Source organism: Gouania willdenowi, chromosome 5, assembly GCF_900634775.1.
Source record: "Gouania willdenowi chromosome 5, fGouWil2.1, whole genome shotgun sequence".
Taxonomy (NCBI): domain Eukaryota; kingdom Metazoa; phylum Chordata; class Actinopteri; order Blenniiformes; family Gobiesocidae; genus Gouania; species Gouania willdenowi.
In genome coordinates this window covers 6,102,224-6,125,311 of record NC_041048.1, presented here as the reverse complement: position 1 = coordinate 6,125,311, position 23,088 = coordinate 6,102,224, and the positions used below count along the sequence as shown (strand labels likewise).

General features: G+C 34.3%; 1 protein-coding gene across 2 annotated transcripts in view; it reads right to left on the bottom strand.

Moving 5' to 3' along the window:
- Window positions 1-23,088, bottom strand: part of igsf21a (immunoglobin superfamily, member 21a) — a 291,837-nt gene that overhangs the window by 173,304 nt on the left and 95,445 nt on the right. For both annotated transcript variants that reach the window (XM_028447575.1, XM_028447576.1), the window contains exon 2: window positions 21,057-21,169. In XM_028447575.1, the coding sequence (XP_028303376.1) occupies window positions 21,057-21,169 (113 nt within the window). The remainder of the gene's footprint in view (window positions 1-21,056; window positions 21,170-23,088) is intronic.

Below are 23,088 nucleotides of genomic sequence, written 5' to 3'. Positions count from 1 at the left end.
AAAAAAAAAACGCAGTAAATATATCTTTCGATTGCTTAATTTTAGACAATTAAAAAGTTTCCCAAGGGTTCTAGGCACTTGAATGCCAGTTTGAAGTGAAATTTCAAGCAGGAAAAAAGCCTGTGTGCTGTGTAATTAACAGCTGCACTTAATACAATGATTGAAAAGACAAACCTCCCTCTACTCACCTCAGCTTATCCCTATTATAAAGTACTGAAACAGAGCCTGGATGTACTTTCAACAGATATATATATATATATAATCTACGAAGTCTAGGACATAAAAGAGGACATGTGTTTTTCAGTTCAAACGGCACATACTCCCTTCACGCAAAGAAATATTCCTGAAAAAAAAAAAAAAAAAAAAAAAAAACCTGACCTGGACAGATTGATTCCCTTTGAACCTTTGATTTAAACTGAATTCACCACGATGGTTCAAGAACTCTGAAAGCGACTAAAGGTGAAACTAATACTTGAAGGAAAACGAAGAACAAAGGCAAACATATTTCCCCAGGAAATACATCCCTTCAATAATCTATAACAGTGTTTCTCAAATGACGGTACGTTTACCCCTAGGGGTACGCAATGACATTACAGGGAGACAGAGAGAATACAATTAACAAATGAAAGCATTAAAAATATTTTTAGTTCAAAAAAAAAAAATCATATAAATATTAACAGCAACTGACAAAACAAAACAACAAAAACACGACAAACAAGAACAAAATACACAAAATGACACCAAACACACACACACACACACACACTAAGAGAGAAAAATACTTACACTTAACAGTAGCACACAAGACGATAACAAAGACACACAAAATGTGAAAAAAATACACAAGATTACTACAAAATACACACAAATAACAGAGAAACATACAAAACGACATAAAAGAACAACCAAACAACACCAAAAACACACACACTGAGAGAGAATAATATACATAATACCAACAATACACAAAAACAACAACAAAAACACTCAAAATATGAGGAAAATATACTGAATAATAAAAAAAAAAAAAAAACAGGCAACAACTAAATACACAAAATGACACAACAAACACACAAAATAATGATAGAACTTATCTTGATCAGAACATGAACTTAAAACACAAGGGTCCCACATTAGGAGGGAGATGACCATAAATTATGAAAAAGAATATAAATAAATCTATTCAGGAGGCACTAAATATTGTTTCTTTCCACTTATTTACAAAATGAGATTCTTTAACATGTGTGTTATCACTGTTTCATTCCATCATTAGTTGTTTTTTCATAGAATTATGAGCAAAATGTTGTAGTCAGACAAAAGGGGACACTTGGAAAAGTTAGAGAAAGGGGGTACTTGGATTCAGAAATAAGAGAAAGGGGGTACTTGGATTCAGAAATAAGAGAAAGGGGGTACTTGAGCCAAAAAAAAGTTTGAGAACCAATGATCGATAAGAATACAGCTAAACACATTTTAAATGTAAGCAGTTAAAATCCTTAAAGCTGATATCCAGAGGATGAAAAGAGCTAACGTCTTGATGTCCCGCCCTAAACAGCTTCACTTCCTCCCACTCTCTCCCAATCTACCAGAAGCCACGCCTCTACTTTCCTGCACTCGTAACATAACAAGTTCACATTGGGTCGCATTAATATACGTCTATGAGTCATCATTATTCTTATGGCGATGGACATTTCTGAGATAAGAGCCAAAATCATATTTACCTGTTTGCTGTTGTGACATTGTTTCCGTGCACAAGTTTCACTTTGATTGACAGTCTCTGCTACAGGAAGTCAAAGCCTATTGGCTGGGCCAGAGGTCTGCACTTTGACTCATTTGCAATGGCTCCCTATAGCTTTAAATAAAAATATCAAAAATATTAATTGTTATTTCTTACAGAGGGTATTGATGACTGATGACAACAACTTCAAATAGAAATATGATAAAACAATTTGTTAACCTAAAAATAAATCACATACGTTACCTCCTAAAACCTCTACAGACCATCAACTTACCAGGTTTTAAATTCCTGGTAAGATAACTAACAAAAAGAATATTTTGGAAGAAAATAAATATTTTATTTGTGGTGGGAAAATTTTTTTTAATTTAGTTTAATATCCATGCTTGATATGTTGCAAGAAATGATCACTTAGCATGTGTTGACCGACATGATCATGTGTTGTAGCCCTTCAAACACATTAACTCAAAAAAATATTTTTTACATGAAATGATTCGACATAATTTGAACTGTATAGAATTTTATACACTATATTGTTTTTATTGAGAAATTGTTTTTTTCGGCTCCGGAATGACTTTATTTCAGGTGAGATTAGGCAAAATGGCTCCTTTGAGAGTAAAGGTGCGATTTTCTACTTGTATGGGGTCTATAGCACGAAGGCGGGGCTTATATACATTGACGTATATATGAATGACCACCGGCAGTAGAAACTGCAGATATCAGCTTTAAATCTACTGTATATGTAGAGATGACGTTAATGAGTTACACTTTCAGAAGCAGATTATTATTATTAGCATTATCCATTATTTTTTCAGTTTAAATTACCTCCTGGGTACACACACCTCTGCAATTTGTACTTACAAGACAAAAAAACAAAACATGTAGTTTCACAGCACAGATCATTATTACAGGCTAATTTTAATTAGCAGTAAAAGGCTGCCTGGGGTACTTGGTAATTCTCATTCTGAGTGATATGTTTACTAATCTGTCCAATCCTGTGTGTGCACCACAACAGCAACATATGGGATGTGTGAAGCCACCAGGACAACATAAAGCACGCCACTAGTGTGAATAATTACTCCCTATAATGCACTAATGAGCAATGTGTTGCCAGCCACATAAAGTGATTTAATAAAAATGAATTGAATTAAAAGAGTGAGGCCCTAACTATACCCTAATCCGTGATGTAGATGTCTGTCAACAGGAGCAAGACAACAAGTGGATCAGATTGGGAAAAATCCTATTCAAAAACATGGAAACTAGATGATTGACAGTTAGTAAATATTTTTATAACAAATGTAAATGAACATATTTTTCACAAGTCTGATATTTGTGTTTATAATATCCTTTTTTTCAATTAATCTTATGTAATAAGAGCTCACAATAACTTATTCAGACATGCCAGAAGGTTTCCACGCACATCCTTGTGTTGTCTGTAGTAATAAAGATAATGACATTATTTGGAGAAAAGCACAACAAAAACCTAAAGAAAAACGAAAAAGAAAAACTAAAGAATATACAGTAGGTGTGTCACATCTTCAAATATGAGTTTCCTAAGTAAACATGCCCATATTTAGTTATTGGTCATTTGTATTACATTGCACACATTTTATGTTATTTTATATGCATGATACTGTATGTAGTATAGAGTAGGGGTGTACATTGTCATTAATCGGACAATACGATACGATTCACGACACAGTGTATCCCGATATTAAACAATACGATATACATCACAATGTCAATAATTAAAAATGTCACCTTTAAAAGTACAAAATGGCATGAAATACAATGTTTCATTTTTTTTATGTTTTTTTTTATTTGCAAGAACAACTATATGGTAACTATCTGTAATTCAAAAGCTAATATAAAAAACAAGTGGTATGTTTATCAAACTGTCAAATTACATTTTTCAAAACAGTTTAATTTTTGCGGATTTTGATTCAGTCACGTTCTTAAATTATATACATCTTTAAATGTATGCATATGCTATATACAGTATATGCAATTACATTTGGACTTTTTTTTGATTGATATGATAATTGTGCACAATATATCCCCGAATCAGTTGTTTCTTACATCGTTAGTATGAAAACCCTTTAACAATGTGTTGTGATAGAGCAGCAGCCACTGTTCTAATACTTCTACACTGGAAATGACTTTTATTAGAAAAAGGCTCTGATCTCTTTCTAATCACACAGTCGTCTCTTTGTTTGGATCCTTCTCTGACAGAGAGTGGGTTCACGTCTCCTTTAAATATAGTTTGTTGAAGACTGTATAAAGACTTGTTGAAAATGTCAACATGTAAATCTCTGATGTTAGAAATGCAGCCTCATGGAAACTCACGGAGCCGTTGTTAGCGCTACAATGCCAATGCATGTCCAAACAAAACATGTGTGACCAGCTGTTATGTTGTTTTTGTAATCTTGTAATAAAACACTTTTACACCAATTGAACTAATTATTTCTGAATTAGTTAAGGTTTATATGAGTTTATTCAAATACATTGGATAACAGTGGGCTTTATAGGTTTAGCTGATGTGTTTAATGGCCAGTGGGGTTTGTGGGTGGGCTGTTACAAAATGTGTGGATAGAAAAATTCATTCTCAAGCAAATATTCTGTGCAACTGCAAGAACTGCACTTGTTTTAGTTCAAATAAAGTAATGCATAAAAAGATACAAAATATGTCGTAACAATATATATGTGTTTACTTTGATATTAATATTAATTAAATTTGACTTACTAAATTACTTCTGTAATTTCTTCTGTTATTGAAAGTGTCAAATTACCATGTGGTGCGACTGTCTGGCAATGACTGCTGTTTTGAAAAAAAATCTTTAGTTATGGTCCTGTATAAGATTTCTAAGTATTTCTATATTTATTTCCATCATAATATCCATGCAAACCTTACCCGATGATGATCATTTTATGAAATATCATGCAGTGAAAATCCTTATATTATTGACCCATATGGTGATTCGTTTTGATGATCATATAGTTGAAAGCTGTGCACACAAATTAGCTATTAAATGCACACGAAAACACTTAGTTGCCATGAAATTTTAATTCATGGCCACAAAATATTACTTCTTGGCCACAAAATACGTATACCGCACACACAAAATACTACAATAACATAATTTTTCCTCGTAGGAATCATGGCCAGTTGCTACAGCAACAGCAGATGATGTCAAAAAAGGACCTGGATGCTTTTCTCCATCTTTATTTATCAATGAATCTTTATTTATAAAACTGCTTTTCATACAGAAACAAAGCAGCCTGAAGTGCATTACAAGGTTAAATGTTGTACAACCGCTGAAGTGTTAATATGTGAGTGTGTGTGCAGCGCTATGTGTACTATGCATCAATTGCATAACACTGGACTGCTGTAGTAAGCAGGAAGTTAGGCGTCTCCCTACGTATATATATATATATATATATATATATATATATAATATGTATCATTAATTACTATTTAGTGAGCACAAAGTAGTGTTTTATGTGCACAAGTTAGTCTTTCATGGCCACATGTTTTCTTCTTTACTTTACCATGTCATGTCTGGGGCTTTGTAATAATGTAACATAATCAAGCTAAGTTTATTGTCATCGGGTTGATGAGAAAAACCAGTGATGTTCCACCCCCATAGTCTGAGTAAAAAAGCTAAGATGCACGTACTTTACACAAAATCTACACAATTTTATCGCCTTCATTCAGGATGCAAACACATCCACAAATTTCCGTACTGAAAGATCAGGGTCTGACTACTGGGGCTTGAACATGTGACCTTCAATTGATTTGTGTCGTTTAGCTTCCACAAATACAAGCTATAAAGTAAAATAATTAACTTGACTGATTTATTGTGCTTGTATATTTAATAAGATGCAGAGAATGCATCTTAGGTACAGACCTGAGAAACTCAGTGAGATGCTAAACATACAAAGCAATATTATGTAATCTCTCCACATGGAAACCAAACACTTCATCATTATCACAGTAGCAACACAAGCTTCATGACTGGCAGTATAACAATTGCGTTTTTAGTTTCTATTAGCATTTTTGGATAACAAAAGAGGCTCATGGTGTAGTGTCGACATAAATAGTGTAATTATCATTCCCATGTATAACAGGCTGCTTATTTGTCCCAATGACATTTTCTGAGGGAAAGGTTGCAGCGCAGTGATCCGTATCACTGTATCTCCCGTTCCCCTAAGGGCTGCCACGTTTGGCATGAGACAGCAGGCTAATGAAGATAAGCGAAGTTTGTCGCACCGTTTAACGTGGCATGCCCCTCAGAAAATGAAGGGAAACATGCAAACATCCCCAAAGTCAAGAAAGCTGTTGGAAGATATCAAGGTGCAACATCCAAATAAAAAGACAGGTGATCAATTTATAACCTTGGTTTGGCTCAGTTTGCGTTCAGAGCGCAACATGCATGAGCTAGCCCCTTGATTGGGCCGTTACTGGAGTAGAGACGTCTCTAGGCAGAGAAACAGAAACCAGAAGAAGAGGCTATAATCTATGGGTCTAAGCGAGCGATTAAGAGTGCATTCTCACCGACAGATCCGCTGTAGGACGCTGTAGGATTTGTTTTCTCGGATAGTCCACCTCGTTTTGGTTGTGTGAACAGACAAATAAAGTCTAGAGTTGGCAGGCAAATTCTAAAGCAATTGTTTTTGTCAGTCTTCTAATCAAAGCCTAGAGCGATTAGGAGCGACGTGAACACAACCGTTCTCGCAGCGGATCAAACACAGGAAGTACAAGGAATGGTGGGAGAACCGTGACAGCGCAAAACAGGGCTTTAAAACCACTGAAGCACAGCAACATGTTGCTGCTCCATTGTTGAATGTTGTGTTGTGGAGCCATTCCCGCGAGAGCGCGCTCTGGGACGAGCATCAAGAAGAGGTTAAAGGTTGGACTAATCAGTGGGCAGGTGCTACCGCATCTCTGACTTTACAGACTTTTATATCAAAAGCACCCTAAACTTCTGCCTTCTACGTTTGTTCTTTCACAACATTCAACAAGGGAGCAGCAACAAGTTTCTCTGGTTCTGGTGGTTTTTACGCCCTGCTTTGCGTAGTCGCTGGCTCTTCTGACCACCCACAATGCTGTGTGCTCTACGTCATCGCCAATACTTCTTGTGTTTGATTCGCTCCGAGAGCGTTCACGGCGCTACTAATCGCTCTAGGCTTTGATTGGAAAAGCTCAGAGACCGACAGAAACAGTTGCTCTAGAATTCACCTGTTTGATCCGCTCTAGGCTTTGTTTGTGTGCGAGGCGGCCCTACGATCTGTCGGTGTGAACGCACCCTTAGGCTGCAGGGTAATAACACAGTGGGAAAAACGTGGTGCCAAAGTGAGTGTAAACTTCCAAAATTTTAGTTGTTTAAGAGTTCACTGTAAGGCCAAGGCTTCAAGCTGTGGAAGACAAAGCTCACTTCAGGAACCTGAGTCTCAAAGTGCTTCTTTGAAAATGCTAAATTGAGTGTTAAGTAATTACTTGGGCCACTGGCTGGAAGATTTGCTGACAGCTCTGATCTCATCTGGCTCATCTGAAAACTAATGTTTTTACCAACAGGACCAGAATAATCCAATAGCGTCACAGGTTCAACACAATCAAATAGTTGACTTCTGCTAAACAAATAAGGACTAAAAACAAGTTGGGTAAAAGCACGGTCACAGTGACGTGAGTGACTATTGGAAACAAATGTTTGCCAGAACGAAGGAGAAAGTTTTAATGTTAATTGGGAAACATTATCTTTGAATATAATCATTGGATGTGCATGCTGAATGTATGAGCTACAGTATGAAGGAAACAGACAACAAGCGTCATTGTTCAATAGGTAATCTAATTCTCTAAGTGGAAAATGAATCCTGTAAAGAGATTTGAGGATAATTGAGGCAAAGTCATTTACGCTGAGAGTAAAAGCCAAAAGAGCTCCATGGATGGAAGCCAAACGACTGACTAGAGAGCAATACCACATTTAACAGCAATGCCACCGACAAAGCAGATGCAAACAAACTTCAGCTTTAGGATTAATTAAAAATAAGGACTGAAATTGAAAAAAAAAAAAGAAAATGAAATAGCACGCACAGAAGAGAGGTAATGAAGTTCTTGGGTGGCGATACAACTATTTACATTTCGTCATTGCCTGAATTGGTTTTCTGTTTGTAGTGTTGTCCTCAATAACACGTGTTAAGTTTTATTTAAAATTAGAATGATGATATGTCAGTAGTTCATCAATTTTTTGAGCGTAGACCCAAGCAGAGCCGAGCACTCATAAACAGGTTCTTTATTCACTTATTCTGCTACTAAACCAAAGCAGTGTTAAACTAAGCTGACAGAATAACAAAAACACATTATCAGAATAAGTGTTGCTCTTATGACTGAAATGGAAGAGTACAGGTCAAAATGTAAATGTAATAAACAGATTAAACAAACAGAGCAGACAGAACAACACAGAGCGAAAAAAACAAACAAACAAAAAAAAAAACAGACTGGAACCTGAACTGGAAACGGTCGATGATTCTTTAATTTAATTCCAAAACTGCAAATAGATCAAGTTGACAAGTTGTGAAATACATTGAATAAAATAATATACATGGATTACAAATAAGAGCATTTCAGCGGATGATGCCTTTACCATACATTTTTATTCAAACCTTGACAATTGTTATTTTGGATTAACCAGCAAGGAGCAAAATACAAAAAAAAAAAAAAAAAAAACACCATGAGCTTTCCTCTGTAAAGTTACAGATTTCTTGTTGCCAGGGCAACTCTGTCTTAAAAAATGTTTGACTGGGGTTTAATATAAAAAGCCTCCTGTGACTTTCTCAAGTCTAAAATATATAGTGCTATACTTTTTTTAAACAGTATCCAGTGATAAAACTGCTTCTGGAAGTAACTGAAAGTGAAAACACCAACTCCTAATCCCAAGAGCATTTACACTGAAACTTTATGAAAGTGATGTCATTTCCTGTCGTGTGGTGCTTTAACAAATCTGAATAAGATGAGCAGGGCCAGCTTGTGAAATAGGGAGGATTGGTACATGCTCACAACATTATCCACCCAGGGCTATTGAAAAGTAACTTCTTAATTTCCTAAAAACCAAATGTTAACATAATTGGCAAATACCAATAAAGCGTATGGTTCTGTGTGTAAAACATTTAATCAAGGGAAAAAGTAAAAAAAAAAAAGGAGGAAATTGGAAAGAGGGAAAGGCACGGTGTTTTAACACTAGATAAAACACTTTAAATTCAAAACAAGTCTTTATTTCATTGTGATTTAAAGTTTAAATTGTGTGAAACATAAAATCAGACGTGACTGGCCAGAGTCCAGAAATAGCTGGCAAATATTTATGTACCAATGTAGTCTTGGAAATTGAAGGGTGAATAAAAGAGAAGAACTGTGCTTGGTAAATTTACATATATGAGAAGTAAAATGTCACAATAAAAGAATTAATGGCTTTCCAAGACAAAAAAAAGGTAATTCAGTAGATTAAATGTGCTGCCAACATGAACTATCTATACTTGGGAGGTTGAAATAATGGAGGTTGAGGATGCTGTGATTTGAATTATACACCACACAAGCAACTAAATCAGTAACTAAATCAGAAAATCCCCTCCTAAGAGATACACATTAAAGTAAATGCCTTATATCAATCAGATAACATGGGTTGGACTAAATGGAAAAGTAATGCAATGGTTGAAGTCCTACTTGGAGGAGCAAAGTTATTTGACAGATTACTAATGTCCTGTGGGGTTCCTCAGGGCTCTGTTCTTGAACCTCTTCTGTATGATTATAATCTAGGGGTACTGTATACTGACAGAAAAAAGGCTGAGCCCACACTAAAAATGTAATAGCGATATTGTCATTGATTAGGAAGCGTAACAAGTTAACCAAGCGCCGAGAAACAAATGGGATGAAATATAATATTTGTAGTGTATTTTACAGCTGATTTATTATATGGGTCAAAACTGACCTGCTATCATAAGTGATGCTAACAGGAAGCTAACACGTTTTATGGGGTTATTTTTTTCAGACTAAGTAATAGTGATTATGAAATTTTAACTTTGGTAATTGAGAATGTAATTGCAATTGACTTTCAGGAAAAAAAAATAAAAATAAAACGTAATTTTGTGCGATATTAGAATTTTCTATATCGTCAAAACAGAAATCTCGATATATCTTGAATCTCGATGTATTGCCCAGCCCTAATGCAGACCCGTTTAAAACACATGGCGCTTCATATGATCAGAAAGTGAAAAAACAACTCATCTTACTGAGCATTTAGACCCTGAGTCTCACATACAGTATGTCCCAGCTGACACAGCAATGACTTATCATTTGTGCAGTGGGAGATGCCCATCTAAACAGTCACTGATGGGACCAGTTTTCACGCTCTAGGAGATAATCTTTCCTAATAAAAAAAAGGAGGAGCTTTTCTTTTCCCCATGTTGTCTGAATGCAGTTGGAAAACCTTGATGTAGAGTTTCACAGGATATGGAGAATAATCTGTTTAGTTGATATGAGACAAAGTAATAAATGAATCACGCTGTATTTTTTAATGACAGCAGAGCAGAATATCTTCTCTGTGAAATGAAACCATTTAAATCACCCTCAACACGTGGCTGATGACGGTAAAGATGAGACATGCAACTCAAGAATATTCTCAAATAATAACCCAGATAAAGAATCAAATCAGCCCAGCCAATAAATCTAAGAAATCTGCTTTTCCTCAATGTCAGCCAGCAGTAGAGATTTTTTATGACAAGGCTTAAAGGTCATTTCTTCAGTTTTTTTCTTACTTTCTTGGTTATTTGTACTATTAGATATTTTTTAATTGAGGCTGATGTGCAGCTTTACAAGAGTTATAAGCTTTGGTCATGCTGTGTCTGTGGAACGAATACATCACACGCCTAAGTTACTGCACTGCAAGAAGATGCCAAAAAAAAAAAAAAAACTCTGAATAAAACCAGGGGAGGCAGATGGGCTTATTAAAATCTGAAAAGTGTCAAAGACATGGAATTTACGTTAAACCTCAGTGGATGGCTTTGCTTTATTAATCATCAATTTGTTACAGTTTAAATTCAAATGAAATGCGTATAATAATTAAACATTCATATACAGTACCACCCGTGGTAAATTCAATTCCCAGGGGTCAAATCCAGCTCTTTAGAGCAGAGTTTCTCAAATGGGGGTACGTGTACACCTAAGGGTACGCGATGGCACTACAGGGGGTACTTGAGAGAGAGAGAGAGAGAAAGTGAGGAGAAAATTAACAAATGAAAGCATTAAAGATATGGGGGTTTATAATGTTTATTTTTAGTAAAAAATAATTATTATAATAATTATGATGGAAATGAACTTGATTAGAATATTAACTGAAAATACAAGGGATGTAGTGGAAGATGACGGGAAACGAGCAAAATTATAAAAATAATAATTTGTGAAATTTGGCCACCAGAAATTTTTGGCAGAAAATGGCCTAAAAGTGTATTTTTGTTTTTTGGGCAAAACAATTTTATTCACCAAAACAACCAAACAAAACAGAATGTTTCAGTGCATGTGATTTTTGATGATTGGTACATTATGATCATTATTTTTAATTGATACAATTACTTACACCATAAATGCAATGGTACTAATCGTTTATTTCAGTGTTTCGATTTTCTCATTTTTAGTTTTTGATTTCGGCCAAGAATTTTCATTTTCGGAGCATCCCTAGAAATAATTCTATTTTGGACCAACTAAAAACAGTTTACACTTATTTACAAAATAAGAATCTTAAAATGTGTGTTATCACTCATTCATTGCATCATTATGTTTTATAGTTGTTTTTTCATAGAATTCTGAGCAAAAATTATGTTGTCAGACAAAACATTGACAACAACTGCTTTAGAACATTAAATTTGGCCTGCTCGAGAAAGTAAAAAACACTAAATATTGTGTAAATTACAAACAAATTCAGTTGTAGAGGTTTCAGACCCTCCAAATACAAAAATTTAAATAAAATCAAAAATATTTACAGAGGTCAGTTTTCCAGTTCTTATATCACACGTCATTTTTAACTCTCAATTTTTCCAAAATCATACAATTGTCTTCAAATTATTCCACATAGTTTCCACAAATTCCCAAAATCAGGGACATTTAAGTGAGGCCTGTCAACAGACTATCTTTACATTTAAAAAGAAACTTCAAAATATAACAGTCAGAAAGGCTGAGAGAAAAGATGTCAAATGCAAAAGCTAAAGTGGACTTAAAGATAGTGTTTATGGTGCAACCTTAAACAATATGTTGACAAGATAAATAGCACCTCTGGTTTTCCCTGATAATGAGAAATGACGAAAATCAAGGCATTATCTTCTTGAAATAGAAATAGCTATATGAAAAGGATTTTACCCTCAACCAGCGGTACATGTTTTGGTAGAATATTATGCACTTTCCTGCAAAATTTCCCCATAAATGGGTTATTAATGTGTAGCAGATATTTATTTATTTATTTTTCATGCAACAGAATCTTGCAACACTGCTTGGTTACACTGGATCTCACAAGATTTGAGCGTACCGTTTTCCACTTCAGAAGCATAGAAAATCCAGTTATTTACAAGATTTACATTCATTTTGATTTGATTTGGGAAGCTTGAGTATGTCAGTAATTACATTAAAAAAACTGAAACAGAATTTTGGAAAAATGTTAAACAAAGTCGGAGGCCCTACGTAAAATCCAACCTAATTCCTCAATTGTTATTTGCACATGTGTTGTTTTTCTTTCTGCATTAGTTGTTAATTTTCTAATTATGTATTTTTACATCTTTTCCACTGTTATCCTATGTTAGAATTTATATTTATTTTAGTTACTTACTCTGTTCTTATACTGTGTATTCTATTCAATTAATACTAACAATTTATGGTGTTGGTGACAGTCTTGAAATGTTTTTCCTTAAAATGAAAGTAAATATGTATTTTCTGTCAACAACAAGAAATGAAAATGTTTAATTGCAGAATTTATGTGAACACATGCACATTATGTTTTAAAATGTAGTGATGTATGATATATGTGTGATTTGTTTGGCATCAGTGGAATACTAGTTATAGCGCTAACTTTCTGTAAATAATCTCTTCATTATTTTATTTCTGTGTTATTGTCTGGTTTCACGATCTATTCTGTTCTATCTATCTACCAATATACCAACACTGCAGCTCCAAGGTTCTAAATGAAATTTCTGTTTATTCAGTTCATCACTCCACACACACAAATGCAATAAAGCCTTCTGCAAAATTGATATATATATAAAGTAGAATCTGTTTTTATGGAAAGCACCAAATGCCACTGTGACATCATCAATGTTTTTGTTTTGGGTTGTTGTCAACACTTCACTTTATCTTGTTGTCGGCGCAGCATACAGAATGTGACGGTGTTTAATTCAGCAGAGAGCAGGATTATGAATACAGGTAAGTCTGAATCCCAATAATGAAATGGACTGAGATGGGATGGCCACACTAGAATAATGAAAGGAAATAGAAGAGAACCAGTGCAGCCAGCGGACAGGCTGCTGGTAAATTAGAAGAGCGTCTAGTGTTGGCAAGGGAGAGGATCCCAGAAGAGTTATGTCAGGGGCGAGGTGAGGGATTCTGTAATGGGAGCAGTGGAGGTGGGGTTGGTGGGGATGGTGGGTGGACAGTGAACACACACACACACACACAGTTGATCCAGTGATTAAAATTAAGCAGAGTGCAGAGCTGCACTCAACAGGACGACTGGTACAACATGCTGCCGCGGCTACTGTCAGCAGAGGGAAAACGATGGTGGTGTACTGGGAGAGCTTTTAATACATCAAACCAATCCCAGCATGAGATGAACTTGTGAACTTCTTCAGAGATCTCTATCAGGCTGCACCATGGACATAAAATGGCCCAATAACACTGTTTGCTATGCTGTCAAAGAATAAATGACAGTTTGATGGCATTAAGAAACAAATACTTAATCCCTCTCAAGAGTCACCACTCACACACACACACACACACACACACACACACACACACACACACACACACACACACACACACACACACACACACACACACACACACACACACACACACACACACACAAAGAACATTCATGTAGCCTGAAGGGCGCCATTAAACACTTAAGAGGCTCATTTATTTGTTCTTAAGGCACTGGCTGCAGTGGACCTACACAACATTCATTACTAACAACTAATTTCACTCCCCACATTCATTTCCTGCCTCTGTCCGCCATTTTAAACAAACAAAAACAAGTGCATTTAAGTATATTTTGACCATCCTATTTTTCACTGGCATTAACAAATAAAAGCATGAAAAAACAGGGTTGGATTTTTTATTCATTTTTTTTTTCTTCTTCAGTGAACCGACTAAACTGTTCTTCTTTACGTTTGGGGTGTTTTTAAATGTTTGCCTCTCAATAGTCTAGTCTAGTCTTTTTTAAGGCTAATTGTATAAGACTTATACATTTTTTCAATTTTATTTGCATAATTCCACAGTCCTGTGTATTGGAAGTGTATACTGTAGAAAGGGAGATATGCATCATACTGACACTTAGTAAGCTCATGACCAAATTTGTCCCTTTGACTCCCATTGTACCCACATGTTTTTCATATACTGTAATCATGACATATTATAATGCTTTTTCAATTAATACCTAACAGGTTAAAGCCTCTGGCATCAAAATAAAAGGAAATATGTTTTAGGTGTATGACCCACTACCAATCAGAGACCATCGCAAAAAGTTTTAGGGAATTTCAGTGAAGGCCTTGATTTCTTATCTTGTGAAATATACAGTCCAAGGTGCCAAAAATAATAATTCATTACATTCAACTCTGCTATCGATTAATAACATGATCAATTCTGTAATATTTTCATCAAAAATATTTCGCTTTGGCCATAATGTTTGGAAATACTGTATATTTAGTGTTTTTCCTGCTGAAAGAAAATAGAATAAAAAATACGAACATAAAAAGAGTTTAAAAGTTATGAGACATTTTTTATCTATAGATAGGTCTGAAGTAGTTGAAAAGATGTGATGCAGTGGAAGTTTAAAAGCAGTACATTTGTATTGCACTTATGAGAGGGACCATTTGTCTACATAAGGTGTACAAGTGTATGTAAATTTAAAAGAGTGCACAAGTGTTAAAGGGTACCTCTGGTAAAAATGTGTATAACAAAAAAAAATATGTAAATGCTCCCAAAGTGTTTTCTTGTTTGACAGATAAAAGCCACACTCCAACTGATGATAGCCAAAATGATTTTCTCTGGTTTCTTCCAGACAATTTTGGTTTCACACCATGAAAAACTAAAGCAGAAAACAAAGCAACATCTCATTAAAAAAACACAAATCAACATAATAGTGTGTGCGCCTTCTCTTCAAACATTCAGGAGTGGTTAGAGGTCTTTCAGTCCATTACTTTTTCTTAAACTACTGTCTCTTTCCAGCATGTCCAAGTCCATGGCTGCATCCAAATAGTCCTTCCTATCTCCTTTCCTATCCACTTTTCCATAACCCCCTGGATGACATCACGGGGTTAAGGAAAGGTGTTAGGAGAGGAGTTAGGAAAAGGCCATCACGTTTGTTTGAAAAATCAATAATGGACTGCACAATGCAAGTGTATTCTGTTGTAATGCTCAATCAGACATTTAACCATGCAGCTATGCCCTATGGGAAGATTGTAAAAATGTAGCATTTGCCACTAATGTAATTCAATCATTTAGAAAATGACAATCAATAAGGAAATGCAGCCGTAAACTATTATTTAGTCCTCACAAGGTTTTCCACTTGGAAATGTTTCATTTTTAGATCATGTGAGTATGGTAAGTATAGTATAGAGGTATAAAGAGTACTGATATATTCTACTCTAGTAGAAGTACTGTTACTTGATGGAAATTGTACTCGAAGTACAAGTAAGTCATACATACAATACTCAAGTACAAGTAAAGCGTAGCTCAATTAAATAGTACTCAAAGTAAAACTTAGTCACTCCCCCCTCAACGCTTATTTTTGGTAATAAATCTTGCCACGGTATCCTTTGCATACATTAAACATCTCATGTATAAACTTAAAAAAGAAGAGACTAAATCTTGCACAATATTGGAACTTCATTTATTTTCCACAAAGACATCTGTATAAAATAAAGGTTTGTCAAAATGTACAATTATTTTTAAAATAAAATAATAATTACAAAGTAAAAGAATTCTCAGGCTCTAAGTACGGCTTAATTTATTAACTCTAAAACTGAAACAGGAATGTCCGGAAGCGTAGGCGGCGGGCTAAATCGCCTGCTACTCTCTTTCTGGCCGCCTTCTACTCTTAAGCATGTTCATAAATGATTCCTTACCCCTTTAGCACCGAAAGAATATCTGTAATATTATGTAAATATCTGTAAAAGTCACGTTTTTCTATTAGCTCTGTCTGCTAGCGCCTTGCATCTCTTCTTCACTGCGCAGAATAGCTGCATCCCTACCAAACACTGGGTTACCAGCGCCATCTGCTGCTTGAAATAAATATCTGGCGGCTGCAACTGAAGGAAAACAATCATTCTCTGTAAACATTTCCCCAATAATATAATAAATCTTAACATTCACAACATTACTGAATTAAATGTAAATAAACAATATCTTTAAAAAAGTTTCAACAAAGAAAAAAGATGCTGGTAAGAATAATTCATAAACCAAATTTGAAAAAAAAAAAAAAAGATTTTGAAGGGGTTTTTAATTCTTCTCTGTGGGATTGAATAGGTTTTTTTTTTTAAAAAAACATTTATGATCAATATCATCATGAATCATGAAATAAAAATCTTGCGTCCAGGTTACTGGGTCACAAATGTAAGTGCCAGACAGCATTCTACAGAGGACTACTAAGAGACCCATACTACTGGTATACTATAAGTTGGTACATTTTAAACTGATATTGATGCTCAATTCTTTGTCATCATTATCATGGATACCAGATTTTAACTTGTAAATGCATCATGCAAACAAAAACTAGGTGAGAAAATACATCATGCTAAGAAAAGTTCTATGAAATAGACAGAGGAAAAGCCACAAGTGCATTAATATAATGCACCAAAAGCCACCATATAGCATTATTCTTGCAAAATTTTCACTGTCACGTGCCACTAGTTTTAACCTTCTACGTTTCAGCCTTCTACCTTTTTTAAGCCTACTAGTTTTTTCTGGACATCTCTGCTGACAAAATAACCATTTTTGGTGCGCTGCATTACGTTTAATCTGATTGGTCGGCTATGATGTGACGCATTTGATTGTTGTCAGGTTATTTCATTGTTTGTAGTTTCACAATATCCGTTAATCATTTTAAAACAAAAAACAATAATTGACTCAGTACTGCTTCGGTGTAGAAATGTAACACATTACTTTACGTCATGTTTTTAAAAATGTAAAGTAAAATACTGAGAAAAAAAGTACAAGTACCCATAAAAGCAACTAAATTACAGTAAAGTGAGTACTTGTAATCAGTTATTTCCCATCTGACTACAGGTACCCTCTAAACAAATTAGATATGTAGCTTTTTGAAAATATCCAATATGAAGGAAGCAAAATATGCAGCAAATGATTCATCCATACGTAAGTGTGTGGAGCTTTATATTAACCTATTGCCATCAAAAGGTACCAGAAAAAATGAGTATAAGCAAAAAAAAAAAATAGTGTAAACCTCTTCTTGATTAAATTAAATTGTCAGAGCCATGAAAGTGATCTATGATATAATGCTGAATGTGTAAAGTGCCATAAATCTTTTTTGTTCTACCTAGAAAGGTCAACATTTGCTAGGATGAGTCCTCAGACACATTTTTATTCCACAATAATGGAAGTAAGGCGGGAAAAAAGCTTCTGTGCTCAGTAATGGCTGCTGTAACTTTGCTAACATTGTTCAAATGCAGCTCAATTATTTTGAAGTTACATTCATTTAAAAATGGGTCAAGATTGTGCACAAAAATCTGTTGGTTATGGAGAAACAGCAGTGGGAGTTTGTGCGAGCGACATCGTACATTAACTAAGCATTTGCGGGGGGCATTGCCCCCCTTGTGGTCAAAAGTTTTGATTACGGTTTTCCCAATTTTTTAATATATCTTACACAATTTACAAATATTTTAAATGCCAGAAACACAGTGACGAGGAAATAATAAAAACAGTGCAGTAAAAGTGTGCACTGAGAAAACAAGCCAGCTGGAATGGATAACAAGCAAACCCTGCACTCAGTGACTGAATATAAAGCGGTGGATTGAGCAACATTGTGATACTCTACTCTAAAATCAGCATCCACCGGCTGCAGAAGCACATAGACAATCAGTGAGACTTTAAATGCCATAATCTACGTTGTTGGACTTTTAAATGTTTTTAATCCATATGGATCCTTTTATTCTATCCTACTTGTTGTTTAACTTAGCCATTTACAACTGATAGTAAGTCTCTCCCTCCATGTTCAAACGTATCTCCCATATTAAAGCACATGTATTGAGTCTTGTATGACATGTCATGTAGAACACTTTAATAACACTGCTTATTTTGAGCAACTTTACTCTCTCGTTCTTTAAGTTACAGTGGGAGCTGAACATTTCAAGCAGCATTATGGATTTATTTTGGCAGCTCCATAATACAGCTGTCAAAACTTATGTTACAGAAATGATAATAATAAACTCTCTCTCTCTCTCTCTCTCTCTCTATATATATATATATATATATATATATATATATATATATAGCAAACTACAGTTAGCCAAAAAAGCTAATTTTCATCTGCAGTTGCTAATCAATGGAAGAGGTCTTGTAAAAAAATGATAATAGACACAACTATGGTGAGAAGTTGGCAAGTGTCTGATCAATAATGGAGCAGAACAGGATCAGTTTGTAGCCTACACCATTAGCAATGAGGCTGAAATTAGCCATCATCTGATAAAGCCAACTTCTTCATATTTCATCTTTGTATTACAGAAGAAGTAGTGGTGGAATTCTAATTAGAGACTTAAATAAACTTCATTAATCTAAACTAATCGCATAACAATATTTGACACGAGAAGCAAAATTTTTTCAGTTTAAATGGATTTTGATATAAAACAACAAACAACAAAATTGACTGAGTGCTAACATTGTGTGCAATTTGAATTAATAATTGCATTGTTCACACAGCAGAAATTTAAATTTAAGTAAGCTATAGTCATGATTTTTAGGGTATTTTGTGAACTTTCTAAAACAAATGTATGTGTATTAAAAAAAAAAAAAAAACAGAACATTCCATAGGAAGTGTAAACTGAACAGTGCAAAATAGTTACAATATCTGTGGCATGAAATAAACAGAGCAACTGATGAAGCTGATTAATTTAGTTTGAAATAGTCTTTCTACACATAGTTGATAAGTTGGGACAGACAATGCTATCTGTAGCAGCGCTTCTAGCCCCGCCCACATCCTCTACCACCTAGAGTGGTCGACTGTCCACTACAATCATTTATCCACTGACTTTGTTCATTTGTCACTCATGGACTTATTCATTTAGATTGGATTGGAATCACTGTCTGCTCGGACTAGGACCATTGTCTGCGTTAGCGTCCGTGCTAGCTGCTACATGTTTAGCATTGAGGTGGTAGCAGTGCCTCTGGTGATTTGCAAACTCTTTCTTGCACAATTTGCACACAACTGGGCTTTTATTTTCCATCTGGTGTTTTTTTATTTAAGTAAAAACCAAACTTGACGCCCACAAAGCACAGCAATGCGTTCTCCTCAGGTTCTCCCGTTTCTTGTCTTGTGGTCTGTGCATCAGTATTAACGGTATAAAAGTAACTCGCGCTGCTTGGACTGCAAGAAACATTTTCATTTTGTTTTAGTGCGTTATTTTTTTTTGTAATTAAAAAATCACGTTTAAAAGCGATCAAGTCCCAGCCCTAATAAGAAGTTATACCAACAAAAAAGCAGCAGAACTAGTGATAATGTCCTTTTTAAAATAATAAAAACTCTCTAACAATGTATTTATTATTGCAGATATTTGTTCACCAAGCGTTTTGCTTGAATGTTTCTCTGTAGCTGCTACTGTTGCTATTGAACTACAGAACTTATCACAGCCTTTCAAATAGAACACATATTTCCTCCCTGAATTCACACATTTAACCCGTCAACACACGCACGCATCCAAATACTGCTGCTCGATGCTGGAGCTCGTCTTTTTATCCTTCCCTCGCATTTTATTCATTCCCATCACTTAGGCTGTGCTCTACTCCAACTGGGATTTAAATAACTGTTCAGTCGCCAGCTGTGAACTATTAAGAGATGATGATGATGACCAGCAGATTGAGAAATCCAATTCCCAAGCCACAACCGCTGATGCCTCCCATGCAGCTGCTTTAGTGAAAGCTCCGTTCCTCACAAGAACTTGTTCGACTTTGTTTAATGGTGTACCTATCAGTCACAACCGGGGTTGGAGTCAATTACATTTTTCAGTAACAATTATGTTTAAAATTATCCTTGTTTTCAATTACGATTACAATGTCCAGCATTCATTTTTTTCCAATTACCAATTATTTTTCCTCAGAAAGTTACATTACAATTACGTTCTCAATCACTAAAGTTCAATTACAATCAATCACAATTACTGAGCATGAAATAAATAACCTAATAATATTTAACCTTCCTCTTGTGTTAGCTTTCTGTTAGCATTTCTATGATAACGGGTCTTAAATCAGCCAATATTAAACCAATATCTATCATCTAATTTATTACCCATTTATTGGTTATCTTGTTAGGCTTCCTAATCAATGAAAATATAAGTTTTAATATTTTTTGGTTTGGGCATCTGAGCCTTTTTTGTGTCAGTATACACCTCAATTTATATATTTTTTTAAATGGTAGAATGTGAGAAAGCTTATTAACACATTTTAATAATTAACTAAATATGTGTAGAACTGTACATAGAATGGGTTCCCCACTTTTGCATTAAATTATAATTGACAATTTTCATAGAATTAGAATGGCAATTACAATTATAAAGTCAATTATCTAAACTCAGTTACAACTACGACAGCAACAGATTTTCAAAATTACAATTATAATTGCACCATGATGGTAATTAATGATCAATGACGCATTTACAATTACAAATGACCCCAACCCTGGTCACAGCCATGTGATGTGCTTATATATATATATATATAGCCTGATTTATTGTAATTTTTAAAACAAAATATATTGTGTCAAAAAAAGAAAAAAGAAACAAGTGCCTGAGGGCCGATCCAACGCAGAGTGGTTTGAAAGCACAGGAACATGATAGAGAAAGGCTCACTTACCCTGTACCAAACAATCTCTCTGAGTCGTCCATCAGTTTTGAAGTTACACTTGAGCGTCACCGTCTCACCCACAACAACAGGAGGCAGGGGCTCTATGGTAACGGTCAGATATCCTGAAAATGAGAGAGAAACAAAAAAATAAATGGCAACATTTTTACTGGTGAAAATAAATCAAATAAAAATAATAATAATAAAAAAAAAATCTAATTAGATCTTTCCAGTTCATTCTTTTCTGCAGCAGGCAAAACAAAACAAACAAAAAATTAACTAAAATGAACTTCATTTATGTCTTTCGTCATGTTGTGTTCACTCAGTATTTAACACCTTTTACATTTTAGGTTGCCTTTTAAAATCTGGCCAGGGACACCAGATGATAATTAGCCTCTTTTGGCGAAATGTCTGTTTATTAATGTCCCTTTTAAATAATTAATAAATTCAATTCAATGTTTGTTTGTTTGTTTGGAGCAGGTACAAAGAACTAAATCCCAACATAGAAAACAAACAAAAATGTCCAAAATAATATATCAAATCCAAGTACACTTATGAAAACAATAAATCATATGTTTGCTCCAAAATGAGTGGGAAGAAGAAATTGGTATTTTGCACTATAATTTGTTTTTATTGGTTTTTGGGTTTTTTTCTTCAGGTTTTCCAATTTTTTTTTTTTTTTTGATCTATTCTATTCAATTGCTAAATATGTATAAGTTAAACTTGTGACTTTAAAAATATAATTCATTGTTTTTATTACAATCATTTAGGTTATTTTTCAGGGTTTTGTCATTTATTTTAAATTAATTTTATTAAATTGTAGAATATTGTTACGTTTAAAGTTAAAATGTATGTAACCCATTGCGTAATAATAGAAGGATCAGTTTTTCTTGTTCCTACTGTTTCTGACTATTGTTCTCTGTTTAAGTAAGAACTAAATGACTAATTACAGATCTTTAAAGCACTCCTCAAAACCCACCTTTTCCAACATGCTTTTCCTCAACCTTTTACTTTTATTGTTATTTCTTTATTTTCTGTATTCAGTAAAGTGGCTTTGAGTCCTAAAAAAGCACTATATAGAACTGATTTATTATTATTATTATTATTATTATTATTATTATTATTATTATTATTATTATTATTATTATTATTATTATTATTATTATTATTATCACTTTTTCAAACATTTCACATGACAATAATTAGTCATAAAAACATGTATGATTATGTTGATGTCAGATTGAATTGATGGGTCATCGTATCAAAAGAGATTGGGTCACCTCTAATAATAATAGTAAGTAATAATGTAGTAGTTACATTTTCAAAGTAAAATCACTGTATATTAGTACATGAAAACATATGTGAAGCAAGAAAACTCCTGTTTCTGTAAATACGTCAACAGGAATGTGTGTATGTCGAGTATAAAGAACATGTGGCTTTCAGAGGCTGAGAAGAATTCTATAGCAGACAATGTTGTGCAGCGTTGTTTGGCCTTGGTTTCATTCAAATTCAAAGCAGGAAAAAAATAATAAAAAATCACTATACATTGCAAAGTACATACATGATAATCAACCTTGCTTCCATGTCTTTGTGCTGTCTTACGTTAAAACTGATAATGAATACGTGGAAATTCAAATGAAGCCCAAGGCGAAAAAAAAAGAAAGAAAAAGAAAGAAATAAAGGAAAACAACATAAAGAGAAAAACTGAACAAAAAATTAAAAAATTAAATTAAAGACAAAAGTAAATGTCAGGTTTCCTACAGCTTTAGTCAAATTAAATTCAAGACTTTTTAAGACATTTATTGCCATTTAAATTTGAATTTAAGACCAACTTCACATAAGCATAATTTTTGGGGAAAAAAAAAACGCCACATCAACTACATAGGGTTATGGTACATTTTTTTCTAGTGTCTCGTACAGACGTGCAACTGGCGGCCCCCCAAAATAAATACAATACTCAAAATACCATTACAATACACAAATAAAACAGACTAAAATAATCAAATTCAATCTAAAAATACACAAAATAAACACAAAAATAGCC